The sequence below is a fragment of the Coffea arabica genome, chromosome 2e, assembly GCF_036785885.1.
Source record: "Coffea arabica cultivar ET-39 chromosome 2e, Coffea Arabica ET-39 HiFi, whole genome shotgun sequence".
In the NCBI taxonomy this organism is placed as follows: Eukaryota; Viridiplantae; Streptophyta; class Magnoliopsida; order Gentianales; family Rubiaceae; genus Coffea; species Coffea arabica.
Genome location: NC_092313.1, coordinates 59,508,476 through 59,534,406, shown reverse-complemented (window position 1 = coordinate 59,534,406; position 25,931 = coordinate 59,508,476). Strand labels below are relative to the sequence as shown.

Here is a 25,931-nt window from a genome sequence, read left to right as displayed (position 1 = left end):
ACAACTACCGGTGGGGTTCAAGACCCCTAAGTTCAACAAATATGATGGAACGGGTAACCCTAAGACGCACCTGCGTTTGTTTGCTAACAAGTTGGGCAAGCCAGTGGATGACGAGAATTTGCCGTTGAGATTATTTCCAGAAAGCTTAGAAGGGGATGCTCTCGATTGGTATTCCAACCTAAAGCCAGAGGAAGTGAAGACCTGGCTCGATCTGTCCAATGCCTTCATCAGACAATATGAGTATAACTGTGAGCTGGCACCAACCCGAACTACTTTGGAAGGAACGAAGAGGCGACCATCTGAAGATCATAAGACATATGCCAAGAGATGGAGAAAGATAGCTGCGAAAGTGGAGCCTCCGATGACCGAGGATGAAATTATTCGCACATTCATAAAGGCGCATGATCCTCCATATTTCGAAGAAATTTTCCGTATGACTGGTTGTTCATTTGCTGCCATTGTGAATAAATTGGAAGAGTTTGATGACTTTGTAAGAGCCGGGAAAATTGTCAACGTCTCTGCTCTCAAATCCCAGTTGGATGCTTTACAAGGTCAAGGAAGCAATGTGAAAAAGCCGCCGTTCAAAAAGAAGGAGGGGGATGCAACCTTTATTTGGAACCAAAACCCTTCACCCCGACCCCGATACCAACACAATCCAACCTACCAACCACATTACCCTTACTACTCAAACCCGCATCCTGTATATACCACCAACATCCACCACCCTCGACCTCGCCCAAGTTATCCTAACCCACTTTCAGCCCCTTTTCAAATTTCCCAACCAAATCCACCTCAAAACCGACCTCGCCCTCCATATAACCTAAGATTTCCTCCACCAAATAGACCTGTTTACAACCATCCTCAACCTCCTGAACCTTACAACCGACCACCTAGCCGTACATTCACCAATTTAGGCAGGCCTCTGGACCAATTGTATGACCAGTTGAAGGCCGCCGGGAAAATTAGTACAGTACCCCCTCCTACCTACCCATATGGCATGCCCGCGTGGTATAATCCACAAGCTGTCTGTGCTTATCATTCTGGGGCCCCCGGACATGCCACCTTTGATTGCAAGGCGCTTAAGCATAAAATCCAAGATATGGTTGAAGCCGGGGAGATTGTAATCCGGAAAAGGGAGGCGCAAGGGCCGAACGTAAATAGGAACCCTTTACCGGAACATGCCAATATCATTGGGGTTATTCTGGATGATACGGAGTATGTGGAACCGGTCAAAGAATTGACAAGGGAAGCTGAAGTGTTTGGGGTCACAGACCAACCCTTTGTCATAGAATTGCCATTTGAAGAGGACGAAAAGCCCTTTGTTTTGGATCTCACGCCAGCGGAGAGTGAGGCTTTGGAGCCAGTAATCATCGAATTCCCGAAGCAGGAGCCTGTTCTGAGTCTGCAACAAGTGCCATGGAATTACAATGAACCTACTGTACAGATTGGGGAAAAGTCAATCGCGAAGGAAGAAGTGTCAGTGGTCACCAGATCAGGGAAAATCGTAAGTCCATTTGAAGCTACCATTCCGATTCAAGCAAATAATTCCGAGCCACCCGCCAAACCAACAATCACTGAGAAGGAAGCCTTGGATTTTCTTAAAAGGCTCCAGAGAAGTGAATACAATGTGATTGAGAAGCTAAGCAAGTCACCTGCCCAGATATCCATGTTGGATTTACTTTTTTCTTCAGATGTGCATAGGGATGCGTTGATCGAGGTATTGACTAAAGCTCAAATCCCTAGGGACATTTCTGTTGATAATTTTTCGCACGTGGTTGGGAGTGTGTTATTCACCAAGCAAATTACTTTTTCTGACGATGAATTGCCGGCGGAAGGCATTGGACATAACAAGGCCCTGTACATAGTTGTTAGGTGCAATGGGAAAAGGCTGCCGAAGGTTTTGATTGATAATGGATCCGCGCTTAATATCTGTCCTTGGAGCACCTTGGAAAAGCTGGGATTGCAAGACATCAAGCTGAGGCCTTCAGGGACCATAGTTCGAGGTTTTGATGGAGCACAAAGAGAGCCAATAGGAGAAGTGGATTTAGTAGTTGAAATGGGACCCGCCCAGTTTCAAATAACCTGCCAAGTCATGCACTTTCCTAGTGTTTACAACGTTTTGCTTGGCAGGCCATGGATTCACAAGTCTGGGGCGGTGCCTTCTTCATTACATCAGTTGTTGAAATTTGTAGTAAATGACAAGCTGATAACTATATTTGCCGAAGAGGATTGCCTTGTAATCATCGATTCCGAGTCCAAAGAAGAGGGTAGCCGAAGCTCCACAGTGACCCCTCATAGCACATCTGATATTGTCTCCGTCAGTTGGATAACAAAGGAGGAGCAAGCTCTATCAAGGGCCAGTGTCATGATGGCTAAGGAGATGATCCGTGGAGGCTATGAATTTGACAAAGGGCTGGGACGAGATCTGCAAGGAATTTTAAAGCCAGTGGAGATTGTGGAGAAAAATGATTCGTTTGGTTTGGGTTTCCGACCGACTGCTAAGGATATCAGAGAAATGAAGGAGCGCAAGAAAGCGGAGAAAGAAGGAAGGCAAAGGGCTCTTGACATTCCACCCCTGCATTATACTTTCCCACGACCAGCCGAGGTGATCATGTCAGAAATCAACCCAGTTGACGAAATTGAAGCTAGTTTGGCCCAATTGTTCGTTGGGGCAACATTTGAAGATAGTGTTCCAGGCGAAGCTGAATTTCCTGACATCCCCGAAGGATCAATTCCCAATTGGACAGCCGAGTTCCTGCCCGTTCGGAAGGAGTTTCGGTAAACTGAAAGGGGTTTATCATTCATGTGAATTCATGAAAAGTTGCATCTGTAAATAGCCAATGAAAACAATTTTACTTTTTGACTAACATTTTCGCATGTAAATATTGTTAAGTTTTCATTTCCATTTGCTTTCAATCAAAGGTTTTATGAAAATGTACAAGTTGTTCTTGTCATGTTGTTTTGTTTATTCATTTGTTTATATCTTCGTTGTATTGCTTGACCATTTGTTTGTTGTATGCTTATTTGCTTATTATCCCACATTCATTAATTCTTTCAGATGGCCAAAAATAAAATTATTTGACCCTTTGGATATCACAATTCTGGAATTCAATAACGGCAATCTCTATATCACTCATGACTTGGAGGTCTGTGAATCCGAACTCCAAAGCGAGAGTGATAATGAGGAGGTATTCGATTCTTTTGCAAAGGACCTTGAACAATATGAGGAAAAACCAAAACCGAACCTGGAAGAAACAGAAAAGGTTAACATTGGCACTGAGGATGAAGTTAAGGAGGTGCAAATTAGTATTCATTTGAATGAGAGGCAGAAAAAGGAGATGCTTGAATTTTTGACTATGTTCCAAGATGTCTTTGCATGGTCCTATGATGATATGACTGGCATTTCAACTGACGTGGTAGTGCATAGGTTACCCACAGACCCTTCTTTTCCACCCGTAAAGCAAAAACCCAGAAAGTTCAAACCCGATATGAGCCTCAAAATAAAAGAGCAAATTGAAAAACAACTCAAAACCAACATTATCATTGTTTCCCATTACCCAATTTGGCTTTCAAATCCAGTCCCTGTTCCAAAAAAGAATGGAGAGGTGCGAGTTTGCGTTGATTATAGAGACCTTAATAAAGCCAGTCCTAAAGATGATTTCCCTCTACCAAACATTCACATTCTCTTAGACAATACTGCCGGACATGAGATTGAATCCTTTTGCGATTGTTTTGCTGGCTACCACCAAATTTTGATGGCAGAAGAGGATAGGGAGAAAACTGCTTTCATTACCCCTTGGGGTACCTTTTGCTACCGAGTCATGCCTTTCGGTTTAAAGAATGCAGGAGCAACGTATCAGAGGACCATGACAACCTTATTTCATGATATGATCCACCGGGAGATGGAGGTCTACGTGGATGACATCATAATCAAGTCTAAGAGGGCAGAGGACCATTTGGTTGATTTGAAGAAGTTATTCGAAAGATTGCGGAAGTACAATTTGAAGTTAAATCCTGCGAAATGCGCCTTTGGAGCACCTGCGGGTAAGCTGTTGGGATTCATTGTTAGCAAGAAGGGCATAGAAATAGATCCGGCGAAAATCAAAGCAATTCGAGATATGCCAGTGCCGAAAACTCAGAAGGACGTGAAAAGCTTCTTAGGGAAGATCAATTTCATTGGGAGGTTCATCGGCCAACTAACTGCCACATGCGAGCCGTTGTTCAAATTATTGAGAAAGAATGTGCCGTTGTATTGGAATGAGGAGTGCCAACAGGCTTTCGACAAGATTAAAGATTATTTGTTGCATCCACCAGTTTTAGTGCCACCCAAACTGGGCCGACCTTTGATTATGTATTTATCTGTACTCGATGGAGCAGTAGGGTGTGTTCTAGGTCAGCACGATGACTCTGGGAGGAAAGAACAAGCCATTTACTATCTAAGTAAGAAGTTCACACAGTACGAAGCTAATTATTCATTCATTGAGAAAAGCTGTTGTGCATTGGCCTGGGCGGCTCAAAAGTTGAGACACTACTTGTTGAGCCATACCACTTATCTTATTTCCCGATCTGATCCTCTGAAGTTTCTTTTGGAGAAGCCGATGTTAACCGGACGCCTGGCCAAATGGCAGATAATTCTATCAGAGTTCGACATTGTTTTCACTTCACAAAAGGCGGTCAAGGGGCAAGCTATAGCTGATCATCTGGCGGAAAATCCAAGGGATGATGATTATCAGCCACTTCATACTTATTTCCCTGATGAGAAAGTTTTATTCGTAGGCGCTACAGATGATATGAGTGAACAAAGCCCTGAATGGAGGCTTTTCTTCGATGGAGCTTCGAATTCCCTCGGAGTTGGAATTGGAGCTGTTCTGGTTTCACCCGAAGGGAAACATTACCCTGCCGCTGCCAAATTGCAATTTGCCTGCACAAACAACATGGCTGAATATGAAGCTTGCATTTTTGGTCTCAAAATGGCTTTGGAAATGGAAATCAAAGAGTTGATAGCTTTCAGCGATTCAGATTTGCTTGTACATCAAACCTTGAAACAGTGGATAACCAAAGATTCAAAAATTCTGCCCTACCATTGCAGTCTGCTTACTCTGGCCAAGCAATTTCGAAATTTGGAGTTCAGACATCTTCCACGTGCCCGAAACGCATTTGCCGATGCTTTGGCCACTTTAGCTTCTATGATCCAATATCCTGATGAATTGAGGATCGAGCCAATTCCGATTCAACTTCAAGACAAACCTGCCCACTGTTGGGTTGTAGACAAGTCCTCCGACAATGTTCCGTGGTATAATGATCTTAAGGAGTTTCTCAAAACAGGATCTTACCCTCTGCATGCTAAGACAAAGGACAAGAATTTTCTGCGTAGAATGGCTTCAAAATTTTTCTTAAATGGAGAAGTGTTATACAAAAGAACCTCAGATTTGAACCTTTTAAGGTGCATTGATGAGGATGAAGCTCAATATATGATGAAAGAAGTGCATAGTGGCGTTTGTGGACCTCACATGAATGGCCATTTGCTAGCGAAGAAAATCATGAGAACCGGATACTTCTGGCTTACTATGGAGCATGATTGTATAGATTTTGTCCGGGGATGTATAAAATGCCAAATGCACGGTGACATTATACGCGCTCCACCCACTGAACTGCATAGCATGACCGCCCCATGGCCCTGTTCAATGTGGGGTATGGACGTGATTGGTACAATCGATCCTCCCGCTTCAAATGGACATCGATTTATATTGGTGGCGATCGAGTACTTTACCAAATGGGTTGAAGCAGAGTCATTCAAACATGTCACGAAGAAGGTAGTGGCCAATTTCCTGAGAGATCACATCATCTGTCGCTTTGGAGTACCCGAAACGCTTATCACGGACAATGCCAAGAATCTGAACAATGACATGGTAGATGGACTATGTGAGCAGTTCAAAATCAAACACCGCAATTCTGCCATTTATAGGCCTCAGATGAATGGAGCTGTAGAAGCCGCAAATAAGAATCTGAAGAAAATTATCCGCAAAATGACAGAAAAGCATCGCGATTGGCATGAAAAGTTGCCTTATGCATTGATGGCGTACCGGACTTCTATTCGGACATCGACTGGGGCAACGCCATATTCACTTATGTATGGGATGGAAGCTGTATTACCAGCTGAGGTTGAAATTCCGTCGCTACGAATCCTTATGGAAGCTAAATTGGAGGAGGCCGATTGGATCAAGCAGCGCCATGAGCAATTGACTTTGATAGATGAGAAGCGATTCAATGCTATCTGTCATGGGCAATGCTATCAAAAACGTGTGGCCCGAGCTTACAACAAAAAAGTCCATCGGCGGGCATTTGAAGAAGGTGATAAGGTACTGAAGCGAATTTTGTCAATGCAAGATGAAGCTAAAGGCAAGTTCGCTCCAAATTGGCAAGGGCCGTTCATTATCCAAAAGGTATTACCTGGCGGAGCTCTTATTTTGGCGGAAATGGATGGACGGGTTTTCCCTCAACCCATCAACTCAGATATGTGCAAAAAGTTTTTCATTTGATCATGCAAATTTTCTTTAGAAATTCATGCAAATGGCGAAATGCAAGTCAGGCCATCTTCTTTTACACTAAAAACATTTTATCTCTACTTGTCCCCTTTGAGCCATCAGAATTGACAAATTTCGTTTGATAACCCTTGAGAATTGCAAACCCCACACTGGGGTAAATTTGTTTCGAAAAAAAAAAAAAAAAAAAAGAAGAAAACCCTATACTGGGGCAAATTTAGTTTTCAAAGAAAAATGCAAAAAGTGAGGAAAATACAATGAAAAATGCAAAGAGAGAAAATCTGATCAAACTGGGGCAAATTTTCCTCAGTTTCGGAGTTGTTTTCAAAAGGGTGCAATCTCAAGTTATTTCACCCCTCGTATCAAATCTGCTTTCAAGCCTTAACCTTTCTTGAAAAACACCCCACCGGACTTCATTACAAAAGCCCAAAGTCCTGGTTTTCATCACTTGCTGCATTTCTATTAGGAAATTTGTTAATCAACTGGCAGGTGATGTCTATAATGCTTTCGCCTAATCTCACAAGGGAAATGCATTCTACTGATGCCAGAAATCTTCAATTCATATTTCTGAGTCGATAATGGTCGAGATATTTCATGGTTCTCTAGGTGAAAACCCGAAAGGGCGCCTCGAAAGAAAAAAGAAAGAAAAAAAAAAAACAACAAAAAGGGTGGGGGCAACCTTGGTGAAAACCCGAAAGGGCGCCAAGGTAGGTTTTCTCAACAGACAAGCTCAAGAAGGAACAGCCGGTGACCTGGTTCATTTGGGGTTTTCCTCATATTTGTGATACTTCTGCCAATATCGGATTCCGAAGAGAAAATATCCAAAGTTTTGAATATGATATTCGTTGGTTAAATTTGTATTTGTTCTTTACAAATATTCTTTTGCAAAATGTATCTTTATAAACCTCTTGGTTATTCTCAAATTATTTGTGTGTGAATGCTTATGATTGTCTACATTCTTTTGCATGCTCATCTTTGCCTAACATAGGAAATCATCTTGCATATACTAATTTTCATGCATCATTCTTTCACCATTAAATTCAAATGAATGATAAACCCTGAGGTTTGTGCAAAAATAGGGGATTCAATCATCAGTTACAGGGAGTAACATACAACAAAGCTACCACCTGGATTGGGTGACGTGGTAAATCTGCATTTTATCAGTCTCAGAAATTGAAAGGTTTAAGGCAGACGCCGCCGAGCCGAAATAAAAGCATCACAAGACTCATGTTTACACGACTCTCAAGGCAAACCGGATCAAATAATGGTGGCAAGCCCATTATTTCTTCTTTTTTTGCAGGAATGTTGCATTTACAAACAAAAGCAGCCACTCTCTTTTTGGCACCTAAACCGATGTCAGACAAAAGCTTCCCAGTAAACAAGGATCGATGTTATTTGCAAGACTCGATCATAAGAAACAGCATCAGCTATCGTTTCAGTCACAGAAATCCAAATTTCCCTCTTGGTACAAAAGTTGAAATATTCTCAGGTAAAAAAAAAAAAAAAAAAAAAAAAAACTCAATTCATTGTTTAAACTTCCCCAGTGAAGTCCCCTTTTAAATCCTTGTTCGGGTCAGTCCCGTTTTAAATTCCTGTTCGGGCCAGTCCCGTTTTAAATCCCTGTTCGGGCCAGTTTTAAATCCCTGTTCGGGCCAGTCCCGTTTTAAATTCCTGTTCGGGCCAGTCCCGTTTTAAATTCCCGGGCCAGTGTTTTAAATTCCTGGGGCCAGTCCCGTTTTAAATCCCTGTTCGGGCCAGTCCCGTTTTAAATCCCTGTTCGGGCCAGTCCCGTTTTAAATCCCTGTTCGGGCCAGTCCCGTTTTAAATTCCTGTTCGGGTCAGTTCCCAGTCCCGTTTTAAATTCCTGTTCGGGTCAGTCCCGTTTTAAATTCCTTGTTCGGGTCAGTCCCGTTTTTTAAAAGTCCTGTCCGTTCAAATCATTCTGCAGCCGAATAACACAGGTAAGTATTTGGTGTCTACTTCTTTGTCTCAAGTTTTTTCAAAACTCAAACAAAGAGGGGCAAACTGTAGACACCAAATTTTTAAATAATTTGTATGTTGCATCTAATTCATGATTTTGTTTTAGATTGTCTGCATTTTAGTTGTTACCTTTTTATTTGTCTTTTATTTGCTAATTATTTGTCATATTAATTTTGTTCACGTTTTAGTTTTAGTTTTAGTTTTAAGTTTTAACGTAAAATTTGTGAAAAAAGAAAAGAAAAGAAAAGAGGAAATTGATGAAAAATGGAAAATTGTGCTTTGTGGATTCTAGTTTATTTAGATTTAGTTTCTATTCAATAAATCAAAAAAAAATCAAAAAAAAAAAAAAAATCAAAAAATCACAATTCTATTTCTGCCGGCTCCATTTTCCACTTCTCAACCTAGCACCTTCCATTGTTATTGCCGACTCCACTCCACTCCACTCCACTCCCAATACCTCAATATATACATCCCACTACGCTATATCATTGCCAGTTCACTACAATCATTATCACTCACCATAACATTTTATTTTTTCAATTGTTCCTATGCCGGGAGCTGTGAAGTGATCAGCTTCTTTGGAAATAACGACGAGAGAGAGAGAGGTGAGGACTTAGCTTATCTTCCAGCCTCACTTCAAGACCAACCGAGAGAGGGAGAGAGAGAACCGAGAGTCAAACTTCCTCCAATCCAGCCGCAAGTTTGAGCCAGGGAGAGGGAGAGTTGCGGACTGCAATTCTGGACAGCCGAGAGTGGAGGATTTGCAGCTGCTAGTCGTGTGTTTTAGGCTTCAAGCTAAGGTAATTTCTGAACTTAGATGAGTTGTTTATGGGTTGATGAAGCTGACTATAAGCATGCATGTGGGATTGTGTGGTTAGATGATAGGTTAAATCATAGAAAAATCTGTTTGAGAAGGAAGTGAAGCTGCCGAGAGCTTGAGCTGGAAGTTTCGGTTTTTAATTTGCTAGCTGTGATGATCTGAGCTTAATTTTGGACTCAACCTGATAGATAGTTTCTTATTTGATGTTGCATGTGAACTACGTGGCCTGAATTTCGGTTGCATGGCTGGAAATTTTAATGGAAGTTGATGGATTGCTGAAACAATTTTTCCAGTTTAGCCGTTGAAGTTGTTTTGGAAATTGCATGGGTATTTTAGCATGAAATTTGCTGGAAAGTGGTTGATTTTCACTTGGTTAGGTGTTTGACTAATTAAAATTAGATGATTAAGCTTTGCAGGAAGTTTATTGGTCCGGCTAAGCAAAAAAAAAAAAAAAAATGAAATAGTGAACGGCTACATGCAAGTTCATCCAAGGATGGCGAACAGAATTTCTGGATTTGTGGATGTTTATAGTTGCTGTCCGAACTTGATCTGAACTAGAAATGATAGTAATTTCATTAAGTAGCCTTGCATGTTAGTTTTGGGTACTTAACACAATGATTTAACCGAGGTAAATTCGGATTCATGCCCAAGTACTTGCTGGAAAATGCATTTCAACTTGCCAAATCAGTTTTATATGTTCCAGATTTTTCAACTTGCTGAACGTATTTTATTTGTATTTGCACTGGATTTTGCTCAGTTTTTTTTTTCTATTTGTTTGGATGATGGTTTGCTGCCTAGTTTAAAGCCTTGTGTTTGGATTTGATTGTGTTTGAAAGCTGGATTTTGTAAAGTGCCGAATTGCAGAAAGCTTGCTGCGTTTTTTTCTGTTTCATTCTTGTGCTGTTTAGTTTTCTTTCTACCTTTGATGATTAGCTCCATTTTCTTGTTTCAATGCTACAATGAAGTTACAAGTTTAGTTGGTGATTGGTAGTTAAAACTCTGATATATGGTGAACACATTTGTATGTTGAAATGCAAGAAAAGCTGCGGCTGAAGGTGCACAAAGCCAGATTTGCTTCTTTTATTATTGATGGATAATGAATTTCCTTCCTTTGTTGATGATCAAAACCAGATTTGCCATCTTAATCTTGCACCCAAAATTTCATGTTTTAAATTGGGTCAATAATTTCTGGGTTGATGAATTTGTTTGCATGATAAAAATGCGAAAGATTGCGGCTGGAAATTGCTGCTGCACTTTGTTTTTTTTAGCAGTCACCGAACTATATTTTGCTTGTTTGAGCATGTTAAATGGTTTATGTCTTGGGGTATACTAGTGGGTAACATGCGATATTTGCCTCATTATGTTTTGATTTGAGCTCATGGATGGTCTGTACAAAGAGTAAGCTACAAATTTGCAGCAGATTATAAGAAAGTTTTTTTTTTCATTTTTCTTCGCATGAGAGGCTGCCAGAATTTGTATTTGGAGTTGTTGGCCTGTTGAGTTACGCTTGTCTTTGATTTAATGTTGAAGCTTGGATCGATTGGCTGAATTTTTAATTGTGCTAGGAGTGCATTTGAGCAACTCGGTAATGCAGCAATTCACCAAAACTGGTTTAGTTGTCTACCTTGCTAGTTTTCAGTTTTTGCAGCATGAAATAGGAAGAACAAGTCAAAGTTGCTGGATTTTGTTTTAGCATTTGAATATTCTTGTTTTCTGGATTTTTGCGTTCCGAAGAGGGGGAAGAATGTTTGATCTCCTTACAAGTTTTTTTGTTTGTTGGATTGTGTTTGCATGGTAGAATGGAAAGAAGCCACGGCTGGAAATGAAATTTGTTGCAGAGAAAGTTTCTTCTACGTGATTGCATGGCTTTTGCATGAAAATGACTTTCAAAAATCGCACTCCAACCCCTTGGCTTCCATCTAATGCTTCCATGGCCCAATTAATTGGAAACTTAATTAATTTTGTCCTCCTAACATGCCATTTCCTCTTTAATACATCTTGATTTGTTTTGGGTAGATACTTAAGGGATTGTAGAATGAATTTGAAGGGTCTAATAATTTCTTTTTCCTAGACTTGTAGTTAATTTGATTTTTTTTGGATTCTTTGGCATTTGGTTGTTTAGCTACTAGTAAATTGCTCCTCGTTTACCTTTTTGTGAATTTTCTAGTTTGATTTGGTAAGTTTCACCTTAGATTCTTAATTTTATTTTATGTTTTTTTAGTTCCTTAGTGTTTATAATAGTAATAAATTGGCCCTTTAGACCTCTTTAATTTTTTTCCAATTGGGTTTTTGTTTGTCTTAATTGGTTAAGTACGAGTAGTTTACTTTCCTTGGAATGCTTCGAGTGATTCAATTTGACGGTTGTTTCCATTTTCTTTTAATTTTTCTCAATTAAAGTGGTACCTTGACCTTTTTATTGTTTTGAAGCCATTTTTCTTTCATTTGGTCACCATTCAAAGGGGGCGGTATATTTTCTTTTATCCCTTTTTGTATCTCTTCTATGTGATCCAACGTGTTACGTGGAAATTACATGACTACTTGCTTTCATTGCCTTTCTTTAGTTCTTTCATTTCATTTACTTTTGCTTTTATTTAAGTTCTTCTTTATGGGGTATGTGTACACCTCTTGGCTTGTAATAGATAGGGCTTGGAGGAGCATTCAATGAAGACCTATCGAAGACGTGTGCCTAGCTAGCAAATGTAATAGTTAGGGCTTTAATTGCCTATGTGTTATGTGTTACTTGCTTTAATTAGGTTCTTGCATCTAGTTGAGCATGCTAAGTGTTATGTGCTATGTGTTTATAAGTGTTTGGCATGTCTACTCGCTTTCCATGGTCATGAATGAATGTGATGGACGAATGTACGTTTCCACTAGTCCAACGCTAGTCGGAATTCATAGAATGGGCTAGTCCAACGCTAGACCCTTAGGGATTTCCCCTCGTTAGTACATGTTTGCATGTTCATTACATGTCATGCATTCTTTTAGTTTTATCATTTTGCATGCCCCTCGACCCCCTTTTCCCTCCATTTTAGGATTTTTGCATTTCATGCTAGTTATAGGGTTCATTTGCTTGAGAGTCCCCTTAAATATGGGATATAGACGAGTGTGGCTTTTTCTAAGCCTTAGCACGCTTGTATTCCCTCTATAAAAGGGTAAATTGAGTCACGATTTAGGTCTCCCCGTACCATTTTCCTTTACATATTTATTGTTTTTTTATTACTTTTTCAAAACTCATGTCCTCACATTGCATACATGCATTCCATTCATTTGCATCCCACTCGCATTATTCGTGACTTCTTCAAAGGATCGTCATTGGGCTTCACAATTAATGTGATTGGCACCACTCAACCTTTGAAGAGAAATTTCCCCCAATACCCCTAGGTCTAGGGTTTGCATTCATGTAGTACATCCAAATGTAATAAATTCTTTGATTAAAACAAGAAAATCTTTGATTAAATCAAGCAACTAGCCTTGGCTAGGTCGAAGGGGTGCCTTGGATTTTATCCTTGCCTTCCCCTTCGTCAAATGTGACTCCCGAACCTTTTTCGTTGGTTTACGTGGACTAGGAGTCGTTTAAAAGGGGTTTCTTACTACTTTTTCCTATTTTTCTTTAAAAATTCATTTTTAGGTGACTTGGTACACCTTAACTCATTACCAAGTGGCGACTCCGATTTTTTATTTCAAAAAACCCTTTTTAAACTATAATTTTGGGTCAAATCGTCGCATTCTCAAACCCCCATTTAGACCCATTTTTCTTTTAAATCACAATTCATTTTCCAAATCACAAATTGAATCAAAAAATACATTTTTAAACCATTTATTTATTTTATCAAAAAATGGGGCGCGACAAGTACCCATGGTTCGTCAATCTCCTTGACCAAGCCCTTGCTAGTTCGATTCGACTAACTAGCCGATGGGGTTTGAGATCCCAGGCGGTTACTTTCAAGTCATATACATGAATATCAATTCATTTGCAAACAATGCATGGTACTTTAGTCAAGTTAGGGCAAGTGTGATAAAGTACATACTTGCCCAACCAAACAAGTCAAGTATTGTCCGATCACAACAAGAGAGCATTTCAATCAAGCGGCAAGTTCTACTATGCAATTTCAAACATTCACCAACCAATTAAGATCTAGCAATGTCAAGCTGAAGTTCTGTCTCCTGACCACTCTCGAAATCTGCAATCAAATATCGTATAGTAAGAAGCTATCAAACTTCCAACATAGGTTTTCAAAATTCATAACTTTTACTTGTGAAAATCCAAGGAAGACCATGTAAATGTAACTCATGTAACTCAAGACTGCAAGCACAAAATGGGGTAACATATGGTATGTATATGTACAATTTTTTGAAGAAAAGTGACACAAATTACGAGTTTAAAACTGGACACATCTAACTATAAAATATGTTTGGGCAACCATTACTTCCCTCCTTTTAAATCGCTTGACTTTGTCTAAAATCCAACCTATATGTGAAAATCAAAGTGTTCTCAAGTAACGTCGAGTAAAGTAAGTTCAAATCACCCTAAGCGTTCCCCTCAACTCTCACTCTCTTTCACTTAACCAATAAGGGAAAATTCCACCAACTTGTCTGTCCAATTTCAACCCTATTTTCATAGCAAAACCACTAACAATCAAGATAACATATCATTGAGTATACGATACATATTCTAGTTAAGAAAATCTAGCAAAATTTCACATATATAAAGCTCTAAACTAAACTACATATATCTTGTATCAAAATTGAAAATTTCAATAAAACTTAACAAAACCATAAAATCTTCCATAAGCATGCTTCCTTTAGTTTCTTTTGCTTCATATATCAGATAAATTTAAAAATAAAAGAAGAAAGAGATGGTTCCTAGCACTTTTACTTCAAACCTTAAGATGGAAAGCAAATCAATGTCTTTCTTCCCCCAAAAACTTCACCAAAAGCTCCCTTCCGCACTTGCTTCAAAGATCTAAGGAGTAGATTAGGGTTTTTCTTTGGTTTTCTCACAAATCAAGTAAGAGATTAAGGCTAGAACTTGAGATTCTTTTTCTCTCCTTTTTCTCTTTCTATTTTTGGCCACAAGAAGGAAAAAATGAAGGAGTTTTGGTTGTGAAATGGAAGATAAATACAAGACTTATTTTGGTCAAAGAAAGCTTAGATTGTCGACACTTGGCGAAACTTGGTTCAAGCCTATCTCTTTATCTCTTGATTTATCTCTAATCACCAAGATATTTAGTGTTCCTCCAATTAACTCTTAACACTTCTTGTCCCATAATCCCTCTTGCACAACACCCATTCTTGTTCCCCAAATTTATTGCACACACCTCACTAGTTAGTCACACTAGCGTAATGCACTACAAAACTAAACATGCACCAAATTATATATAAGAGAAAAGGATAAAAATCATGACTCAACCATTAAAACAATCAAGAAATTAAGGCAAGTAAATTCAGAGAAAAGAAAATATAAATTAACTTATTAAAAATAAAAGAAAATATAAAATGATTTTCGAATCCTCATTGACTTGCCCTGCCACATTTTCTATAATATATCACAACATGCTTTCTCAATTTCTGGACATTGCTTTTTCCCCCATGGGTGTTGTTTCTTTTATCAGAACTATCTTTTCTTCTTATTTTCTAGGCCTCTTTGGTTGGGTATATGGTATGGGTGGTCCAACATAGAATTTGAACTGGTGGCCATAGTTTTTTTCCACTGATAGGGTATAACACATTCTCATAAATTCTTAAAAATAAATCTTTAAAACAGAACTCATGACAATGCAAGCATGGGTCATCATTCATTCTACGGATGGTTGCTATAGCATGCATGGCAACATGGTAGCCCACTAATTTGCCATAAATTACATGAACAAGTTTTCATATTGATATAAACTACATACTACTCCCCCGTTGGCCCACTCATCTAATACCCTTCCCCTCATCACCATTTGCTATAGTCTTCCACTTCCTAGACTATTTTGCCTTTCTTCAAGTAACCCTTTTATTGATGGACCCACAAGAACTATGCACTTTCTCATCCAAGAAACCATATCTGCTATTCTACCTATTACATATTCTCTAATTTTCTCCATCATTGCAATAATTGGCAAATCCCTATACTATAATATTTTAGCATAGAATGTCTCACACAAATTGTTAACAAGCATGTCGACTTAATATAATGAGGAAAAAGACCTTACGCCAATGTTTAGGAGGGAGTGCTCTCTTGACCCATGCATATGCAAGAGAATTAAACTCCTTCAAATCTTCTAATTCTAACTCACACAGCTCAGTAGTTGTTGCTACAGTGATGCTCCATAGCCTATCTTTCAGCAGTTGGCTAGGATGTTTTTTCTTGAAATTTTTGTATAGGTGCTAGACACAAAATCTGTGTTGACAGTAGGGAAGGAGTTCAAGCAGAGCACTATCAAGTCCCTAAATAACAATAGTATGTCAAATGTGATGATTGTGATAATAGTAATATAAATCGCACTTGTATTACACCAGTTACCTTTTGTTGATTCAAAATGAATGTGTAATGACTAGAGGTAGCTCCAATTCCTAGATGTTCAATTAATAGGCTAAGGAACTAATGCCACTACTGTGACGACCCCACCTTCCTCTAGGACGTACTCCAAAGGTTAGCGGACCGCCTGTCCAACTCTCGCCAAGACTCACTCACTAACATTTTCAAATCAATAACACTAAAATCCTTCAATATAACATTTACATGCTATAAATCGTCCTAATATTCAAACCAATGTACAAGCCAAAAGAAAAAAACTTAACGACTAGTACCATGATACAGTGTCAGCCAAATACATGTTTAAGATTTCCTATTACAAACTATTACTATTCTTGTCTCTGGCATCCCACACCCTGTAAAGGACAACAAATAATGGGGTGAGCTAAAAATCCAGTGAGATTCCTAGAAAATATGCAGTCAAATTGGTAAGATATCAATCATATATATCAAAATCATAAAGCAAAGAAGGTGAACAATTACAAGCAAAGCCATTAACAATTCACATATTTAAATAAACAATTTAACACCAGCAAGAAAAGGATACAGTACTGATTCAGTGGCTTCCGCCAAGATCTAGGCAGAGCATCCAAAATTCAAACGTTAATACAATTGATACGGTGGCTCCTGCCAGATTCTAGGCGTAACAATTAGTCTCGTTCAATATTTCACTTGCAACTCAAGGATATAGTGGGTTCTTACAAGCCAGTTCCACAGCAGTTTTTTGAGTCCGTTGACACTCCGCATACGTTTGAAATGCACCAATAACAATGTCTGTAGGTCACCGCTTAACTTCAGTTGCCATGCACCGATCAACCCCCATGTCAGGACCAAACTCCAATAGCACTAGAACACTGGGTGGTAATACTCGAGTATATCGATTCCAAAGGACACATCCAATGGATTAAACAAAAAACACAAAACTCTATCTATGGTTCATCAATCTCCTCAACCAAACCCTTGTTAGTTCGATTCGACTAACTAGCCGATAGGATTTGAAATCCCAAGCACTCAGTATAATCGATGAGATAACATTTCCAACCAACTTTCAAGTCATATACATGTATATCAGTTCACTTGTAAATAAGATAACAAGAGTTCAATTAAGTTAGATCGAGTACGATAAAGTACACACTCGCCTATGCACTAACAATTCAAGATATCTAGTACTTTCGATCAACAAGTCACATTTAGCATCATTCAAGTAAATCACATGGTCCTAACATGTAGTTGGAACACTCACCAATTGATCTCAATCTTTCCACTTCAAACCTCAGTTCTCTCTCTTGATCATTCTCGAGTTCTGTGGTCATGTCATACATCAAGAGTTTAACCACTTAAAACCAATATAAATGAGTAAGTTTCACTTAGCAAACACAATAATTTATAGGTTTAACCCCATCATAACTTTTAAAATGGTAAAGTTTTCTTCTTCAAATCAAAGGGCAAACCACGTGCATGCTAAATCAATGTCTCAATCAAAATATGGAGTCAAAATATGTCAATTATAGTCAATAATTTGGAAGAAAACTGGTCAAGACTTTCGATGTTCAAAACTGAAAATTTTTTACTATAAACCGGTTTGGAGAAAACTCATCTCTTTTCACTTAAACCTCTTTGTTTTGGTTCAAAACCAGCACACATGTGGAGATCAAAGTCTTGGCAAGTATTTTGAATAAAAGTATGTCACAATCACCATACAAATTCTAGTATTAAAGCTAAACTTTTTTAACTATCAAACATTTTGGGGCAAATATCATTTTCCTTCCCTTAAATCGCTTTGTTTTGACTCAAATGCAACCGATATGTGAAAATCAAGGGTTTCTTAAGTAACTCAAGCAAAGGTAGATCAAAACCACCCCAAATCTAAAATTCAAAAACTCCAAATCAACCTACATGTGAAGATGAAAATATTAACAAGTATCTTGAGTATAATATATCAAAACCATCCCAAACTTCCAATTCAAACAAGAATTTCCAACAACTTGTCCTTAATTTCCTTTACTCTAATTTCAAAGTTTCAAACTTATCTTCATGAAAAAAAAATCATGACTAGCATAACATGTGTTATATGGTATATATTCTCGGTAGGAAAAATCACACATATATAACTTAAACCTATGCTATGCACTTCATGTACCAAAGTTGGAAATTGACAATATAACTTGACAAAATCATGAAATCTTTTATAAAGATTCTTTTTTTAACTTCTATAACATCATATTTCAAATAAACTCAAAGATAAGGGAAGAAAACTAAGGTTAAGGGAAGAAAACTAAGGTTTCTAATCAAGTTCACCTCTTTACCTCCAACCCAAGGATGGCAAGCAAATCAAGAAAGATGCAAGACTTTCTTCCTCCAAGAACTCCTCCAATAGCTTCCTCCCAAACTTAATTCAAGGTTTTATAGAGTAGATTAGGATCTTCTCTTATTTTTCTTACTAATCAAGCAAGAAATCAAGACTTGAATTTCGAATTTTTCTCTCCCTTTCTCTCTCTCTCTCTCTATTCAACCATGACAAGAAAGAAAAAGAAGAAAAAATGGTGAAACTTAAAGTTTTGGTTGAATAAGAATAAGGTTTAGTCTTGATTAAGAAGTTGTAGTAGTTTGACAAGTGGGAAGATAAGGATTAGTCTTGGCGGTCAAAATGTTATAGTGGTGTGACAAGGGTAAGATAAGGATTAGTTTTGGTCAAAAATCTTGGTCAAGGTTTCATGGATAAGTGACAAGTGGCAAGAAATCAAATTATCTCTATCCAATTGTCTCTAATCACTAAAATATCTAGTGTTTCTCCAATTAACTCTTGACAACTCTTGTCTTAGAATTCCTTTTGCACAAAAATCCCTCTAATCCACCAAATTTATTACACTCATCTCACTAGTTGGTCACACTAGTACAATATACTGTGAAACTCGACATGCACCAAGTTAAATAAAGCAAAAGGATAAAAATCATGATTCAACCATTAAAACAACCAAAAATGCAAGACAAGTAAGTGAAACTAACAAAAATCATAGGAAACGAACTTTCGAATCCTCGCACTCTCTCCCCCTTAAGAGAATTTTGTCCTCAAAATTTTAACTTTTACTCGCACAAAACTTGATTCTCTAGGGTTGTCTTCCAATTTCTAAGTGGATTCCTCTCACCTATGATACTTCCACAAAATTGTATCTAGAGGAAAGTTTTACTAACGTAGTGGCTAAATTGATATGCTAAGGAAGTTTCCTGACGGTTGACATAACTCACGATGATATAAACTTGAAACTCGATGAAAAGGAGAAACTATAACTACAAAATTGGTTTGCTACCCTTACTAGATCTTGAAATCAGATACCATGCATTGGCAAACGTACTACCTTCTCTAATCGACCTGCCTTCATTACAAATCACAAATAAAAATCCTTGCTCAAACCCAAGAATAAATTGTAGGAAATGAATCATAGATAAGGATATAATTATAAACAAACACCGACTTTTAATATCACTAGTTCAAACATCAGACTCCAAGTTTATTATATATAATGGAAACACAACTTTCTACGTAAAATAGTCACTACACATTCTAACAGATACAACCATTTCAGAAAAAACATCACTAATTGCTAATTTTGATGACTACAACAGTTATCGAGCCCCATTTTTTCAAAAAAAATAATAAAATCAAAGTATTTAAGTGTTAGAAAAATGAATTTTTGATTTGAAAATGAGTTTTTTATTTTAGAGAATAAATAACGAAAAAGACCTAAAATGGGACTTAAAAAAAGGTGACGGTTTTGGCCCAAAATAATAGTTTAAAAAGGGTTTTTTGGAAAAATAGGAATCGCCGTTTGGTATTGAGTTAAGGTGTACCAAGTCACCTAAAAATATATTTTTTTAATAAAAAATAAACAAAACCCTTTTTAGACGACTCCAAATCTTTGCAAAACAAAAAAAAAGAGTTCGGGAGTTAGAGTTGAAGAAAGGGAAGGCAAAGATTTGATCTAAGGCACCCTTTCAACCTAGTCAAGACTAGTTGTGTGATTTAGTCAAATTTTTCTTAATCTAACCTATAAAATTGGTTACATTTGGATGTTTCTACATTGATGCAAATCTAGATCTAATGGATATCGAGAGGGTCGAAATATCTCTTCAAATTTTAATTGATGCAAATCACATTAATTGTGATGCCCAAAAATGATTCTTAAAAGAGGTCACAAATATGCAAAAATGAGACTCAAAGAAAAGAAAAATTATAATATATAAATATACGTGACTTAAATGAGAGAAATACAACATAACGGGTATGGGGGACTAAGATTCGTGACTTAATTTTTCTTTTTATAAATGAGACACGAGCGTTCTAAGGTTAAAAAGCCATACTCGCCCATTTCCTATATTTGAAGGGTGACTCTTCTAATCTAATCAAGTAAATGAACTAACATATATCTAATTTTCTAAATGAGATGCAAATCTAAATGTCATATTTCGACATAGGGATGAGAGAGGTAATATATAGGAAATACCATGCAAGATGAGAAAATATCCTAAAAATATAAAATATGTATGAAATGCGATGAATATCACGCAAAAAGAGTGAATCTAGGTCAAGATGGCCTAAAAGGTCTAGCATTGGACTAACCCATTTTTACAAGTCTTCACTAGCGTTAGACTAACGAGAAATCGGGGAGAAAACCCACAACTAGCGTTGGACTAGTGTGGTAATGTCATACATTTATTATAAACAAATAAATTATATAAAATATAATTAGAGCAAATAAACACATAATGCACATAGAACACATAATACATAAGCATAATTTCCAGATGCAAAACCCTAATGAAAATGAATAAATACGTAAACACACAAGCATGCAAGCACACAAGCAAATAAAAGCAAATAAAAACCTAACTATTATATTCGGGACCCTAATTACAATCTAAAATGGGAAAATTTTAAAATAATAACCTAACTATTACATTTATCTAACTAAATACATTTTTAGTAAAAATTAAAACCTATCTATTACATAGGCTAGCTAAATACATATCCTGAACATCTATCTATTACAACTTGGCATTTAAACGCCTCACAAATAATCATCAAAATTAAATAAAGGAAATGAAATTTAAATGAATAAAATGAATAATTAAAACACTCAAAACATGTAATTATACATAAAAAACACATTGGAGCACATAAAAGAATTTAAAATAATAAAAGAGATTATCTCCCTTGAAGTTATGTTTAAATGAGGTGAAATTTGCCCTATTTATGCTCCAAAATCAACAAAATAATCAAGACACCAATTTAATTATAAAGAAATGGGAATAATCATAAAATCTATCAATTAAAACACTTAAATGAAGCATAATTAACAATTAAAGAAGAAAATTAACTTGTATTTAAGAAATCAAAACTACCAGGGATCTAATTGCAAAAATTAAGAAAATTTTTAGGGGCAAATTATAATTATTACAAAAATTAAGGGTCAAAATCAAAGAAAAAAGTTTAGGGACAAATTGTAATTAAATTAGGAACCTAATTGAAAGAAATTCAAAGTTTTTGGGTCACAATAAGATTACTCAAAAGTACAAGGACCAAGTTGCAATTTTTGGATCTGGTTTTCATATTTTAACCAGCCATTGAGCCATTCATTTATTTTCTTGGGTCAGGAGCCACTTAGCCCAACCGAAAGTTCAAACAAAACAAATAGGTATCCAAACCCAATCGAAATTCAACCAAAATCACTAACAACACACTATCTAAAGTCCAGCCAAAATTCAATCAAAATAAACCAATGACGCAAAAACTAGCTTTCTTACAAAACCCAACAAAATATTAAATCAACTAAAAATATTAAATCCTAATCATGCCCAAAAGTCCAAAATTAATCTATCCAAAAACATAATTAAAATATGCAAAAGATGATTAAAACTTAAAAGGGATCAAAATGGTTCATTTGTAGAAGTTTTGGGGCTACAGTAGAATTATACAAAAGTTGGGGGGTCAAAATGAAATTTTTAGAAAATCCCATGCATCTTGTTCGGAGCATTCTTTCTGCAACTCTCTGGGAAGACTTCCTCCTCAACAAAACAATGGGAGCTTTATGGTTAAGCCTTTTTTTAGTGACTTTTGAAATAGTCTTTTTTACATAAAATGATTTTTACAACATCAAAAGCAGACTTAAAGTTTCAAACAAGATCCTAATCAGCATAAATATCAATCAAAATCAAATTTTGCAGTCCAAGAACAAGGCTGCAAGTTTCATAACATGTTCGCATCAAACATCAAACCAAAACTCTCATGAGACCCTATCCAAACGTATAAAACAAATCAAGGAGTCTTCCTAGACCCAAACGTTTGAATATTAAGAAAAAGTTGAGATCTTTAATCCATTAAACAAGTTTTTGTTTCTTTTGCATATTAAAGGAACCCAGCATGACAAGGAAATCCCACAAAACCGGATTCCAATAAGACAAATAAAAAGGCCGAAGTTTAGAAACGTCTATTTGGGTGTATCGGTCAAAAATGAATTAAAACGAACAGGTTTTGAGAATGCAAATTTGATTTCAAACTCCAAGAATTTCGGAAACTAGGGTTAGTTTTCTTCCAGCTTTGGCGTCGAATTTGATAGCCTTAAAGTTGTTTTCTCCCGAAACCTTCAACACAAAAGTTCTTCGCCTACATCTATAGAGTATGCAAAAAAAAAAGAATCGATGAAAAAAAAGCTAAAACGAAAGAGAAAATGGCATCCAAAGATGGCTGCTCGATCAACCCGACTTTTTCTGCAGAAAATTTTTTCTTCTCCTTTTTCGTTCTCTCTCTTTTGCTGTTTTTCTTTCCTTCCTCGCCACTCTCTCTTTCTCTTGTCTGTTAGGGCTGTGTTTCTATCCCTTTATATGGAGCCAAAACTCCCCTCCAACCCTAATGTCAATCGGTGCGATGAAACAGGTTTTTGCTGGTTTCTTTATAGTCATTCGATGGCTTTAATTCTAGAAAGATCTTGGTATGGATTAGGGGAATGAGGTGGCAAATGGTTGGGGAAAAAGAAAAAACAAAAAAACAAGTGGAATTGGGCCAAAGATGGTTGCTGCAATTCGAGACAAAGATGTAGACACCAAATTACTTACCTGTTTGCTTCAACTGTGATTGAAACGACTAGCAAAACCTAATTAATCAGAAAACCTGAAGCTAGAAAATAAAAGGAGTGGTGGGATAAAATCCAAACCTAACAAAAATAACCATTTGTGGGATAAAATCCAAACCCAACAAAATAAAGGTTGGTGGGACAAAACCCAAACCCAACAAAATAAAGTGTCGGTGGGATAAAATCCAAACCCGACAAAATAAACGTTCGGTGGGATAATACAGTTGGTGGGATAAAACCCAAACCCGATACGGTTTGTGTGATAAAATCCAAACCTGACAAAATAAAGGATCGGTGGGATAAAACCCAAACCCGACAAAATAAACATTCACATGAAGATTGTGTTTGAATCAAAAGGTGTGAAATGATTTTTGTTATTTTTCTAAACAAATATTGAATTTACTTATTGAATCAGATATTAACTTTGTAATAAAATTGCCCCAATGTAGATTAGACTTGACTGAATAATTGCTAATTTTCTGTTCCTTCAAGAAACGTGTGTAGTTTAATCCTGCAAAAGAGAATAAAATAATTACGACAAAATATAGTGCCTCCACTGTGCGGTCCCTTACGTCTTGAGAAACATGTATATTTTGATATCAATTAACTGTTCGATTCGAAAATCTTGTATAATCCTCCTTCGACCTGCTAGTATCTGTGCTCGGTCAACTGTGTTTAGACCATAAGAAACATGTTTATGCATCAAATACGATAAATTATAGGGATTGTTTCTTGACCGAATTTAAAGAAATAAAATAAAAATTTTAGACAATTATTTCATGCAAAGACTCCAAAATAGAGTAAAATAATTTTTCAACGAGATGATTCTTATTAAGTTTTACAGAACAACTTGAAGACAAATTTGAATGGTTCTTCTATATGAGAAAACGTCACATTTGACCTCTTTGGATATCGCATTCTTGAATATTCACCGTTGCCAAAGAGTCTCAATACAAGAATAATCCCAAACGAACATAGTCACCAGTTTCTTAACAGTCGACCCTCAATTTTCCATTTTCAACTCAGTCAATGACTCCAAACCCTACCTTAGTGCCCTTTCGGGTTTTCATTAAGGTTGTCCCCGCCCATTTATTTTTCTTTTGCTTTTTGTTCCTTTTTTCTTTTTCTCTCTCTTTTTTTTCTTTTTTTCTTCATTTTCATTTTTTTTTCAAGTTTTATTTTCTTCGACTTTTTTTTAGAAAACGCCCTTTCGGGTTTTCATCTATTGAACAAATTTAACAGCAGCCTTTATCGATTCAAAAATATGTTTCAAAATTAATGGTATCAGTGTGACAATCCTTCACCTGCAAAATTGGTAAAGGTGTGTCGACATTATTTGTCATTTGATTAAGCAATTTTCATTAGAAATACTACTAAAGTGGAGGTCGAGACTTTATGATCTTTGTAACGGAATCAGGTGTGGTGTTAAGAAATGTTAAGACTCGAAGGCAAATTTTAAAGAATTTAAAAAATCCTAAGACCGCATCCTATAAGTTCTTGCCCCAATGTAAAGCTAGAAAAAATTGCCTCAGTTTGGGCATTTTTTTTATTACAAATGAAAGATAAAATTTGCCCTAGTGTGGGGTTTGCGATTTTTAGGAAACTCTCAAACGAAGGAGTAGATTATTCTAGAGGTTCAAAGGGGAGAATTAGGGATAAAATGTTCAAAGGGAAAAGAAGAAGGCCCATCTTTTAGTCCACCTTAAGCCGTATTTCGAAAAAAAATTCACATAATCAGATAAAAAACTTCTTCCACATGTCTGAATTGATTGGTTGAGGAAAAATCTGTTCGTCCATCTCTGTGAGAATGAGTGCTCCTTCGGGCAATATCTTTTTGACAATGAAAGGTCCTTGCCAATTTGGGGCAAATTTTCCTTTAGCTTTGTATTGGATGGGAAGAATTCGTTTCAAGACTTTGTCCCCTTTTTGAAATATGCGAGGTTTGACCTTTTTATTGTAAGCACGGGCATTCGCCTTTGATAGCACTGTCCGTGGCAAACAGTATTTAACCGTTTTTCATCAATCAAAGATAGTTGCACGTGTTGCTGTTTAATCCATTCAGTTTCCTCCAGTTAAGCTTCCATTAAGATGCACAAAAAGGGGATCTCAACCTCCATGGATAATATCGCTTCCATATCGTACATGAGAAAATAAGGTGTTGCCCCAATAGAAGTTCTTATTGCAGTCCGATAAGCCATTAATGCATACGGCAGCTTCTCATGCCAATCTATGTGTCTTTCCGTCATTTTGCGAATGATTTTCTTCACATTTTGTTCGCGGCCTCTATCGCTCTGTTCATCTGAGGCTTGTAGATAGCCGAATTCTGGTGTTTGATCTTGAATTGTTCGCATAATCCATCTACCATATCATTATTGAAGTTTCTGGCATTGTCAGTGATCAGCGTCTCTTGCATCCCAAAACAACAGATAATATGGTCCCTTAGAAAATCGGATACTACTTTATTGGTCACGCTCTTGTAAGATGTTGTTTCAACCCATTTGGTGAAATATTCGATTGCCACCAGGATGAATCGATGCCCATTCGAAACTGGGGGATCAATAGTTCTAATCACATCCATTCCCCATATCGAGCAGGACCACGGAGCGGTCATACTATGTAACTCGGTAGGAGGGACATGTATAATATCGGCATGCATTTGATACTTAATACATTTCCTGAAAAAATCTACACAGTCATGCTCCATAGTGAGTCAAAAATATCTCGTTCCCATGATTTTCTTAGCTAGTAAGTACCCATTCATGTGGAGTCCGTACACACTACTATGCACCTCTTTCATCATATATTTAGCTTCCTCTCTATCGATACACCTTAGAAGGCCCAAATCTGATGTTCTATTACATAACATCTCTCCATTCAGGAAAAATTTTAATGACATTCTGCGCAAGGAGCTTTTAACAGATGAATCGGTGCCTGGGGGATGA

The 25,931-nt window shown here is 37.1% G+C and overlaps 1 protein-coding gene across 1 annotated transcript; it reads left to right on the top strand.

Moving 5' to 3' along the window:
* Positions 1-997: 997 nt before the first annotated feature.
* Positions 998-25,931, top strand: LOC140036364 (uncharacterized). The gene is made up of 2 exons (XM_072077745.1): positions 998-2,550; positions 25,868-25,931. Exons 1-2 carry the CDS (start codon positions 998-1,000, stop codon positions 25,929-25,931), a joined length of 1,617 nt encoding a protein of 538 aa, XP_071933846.1.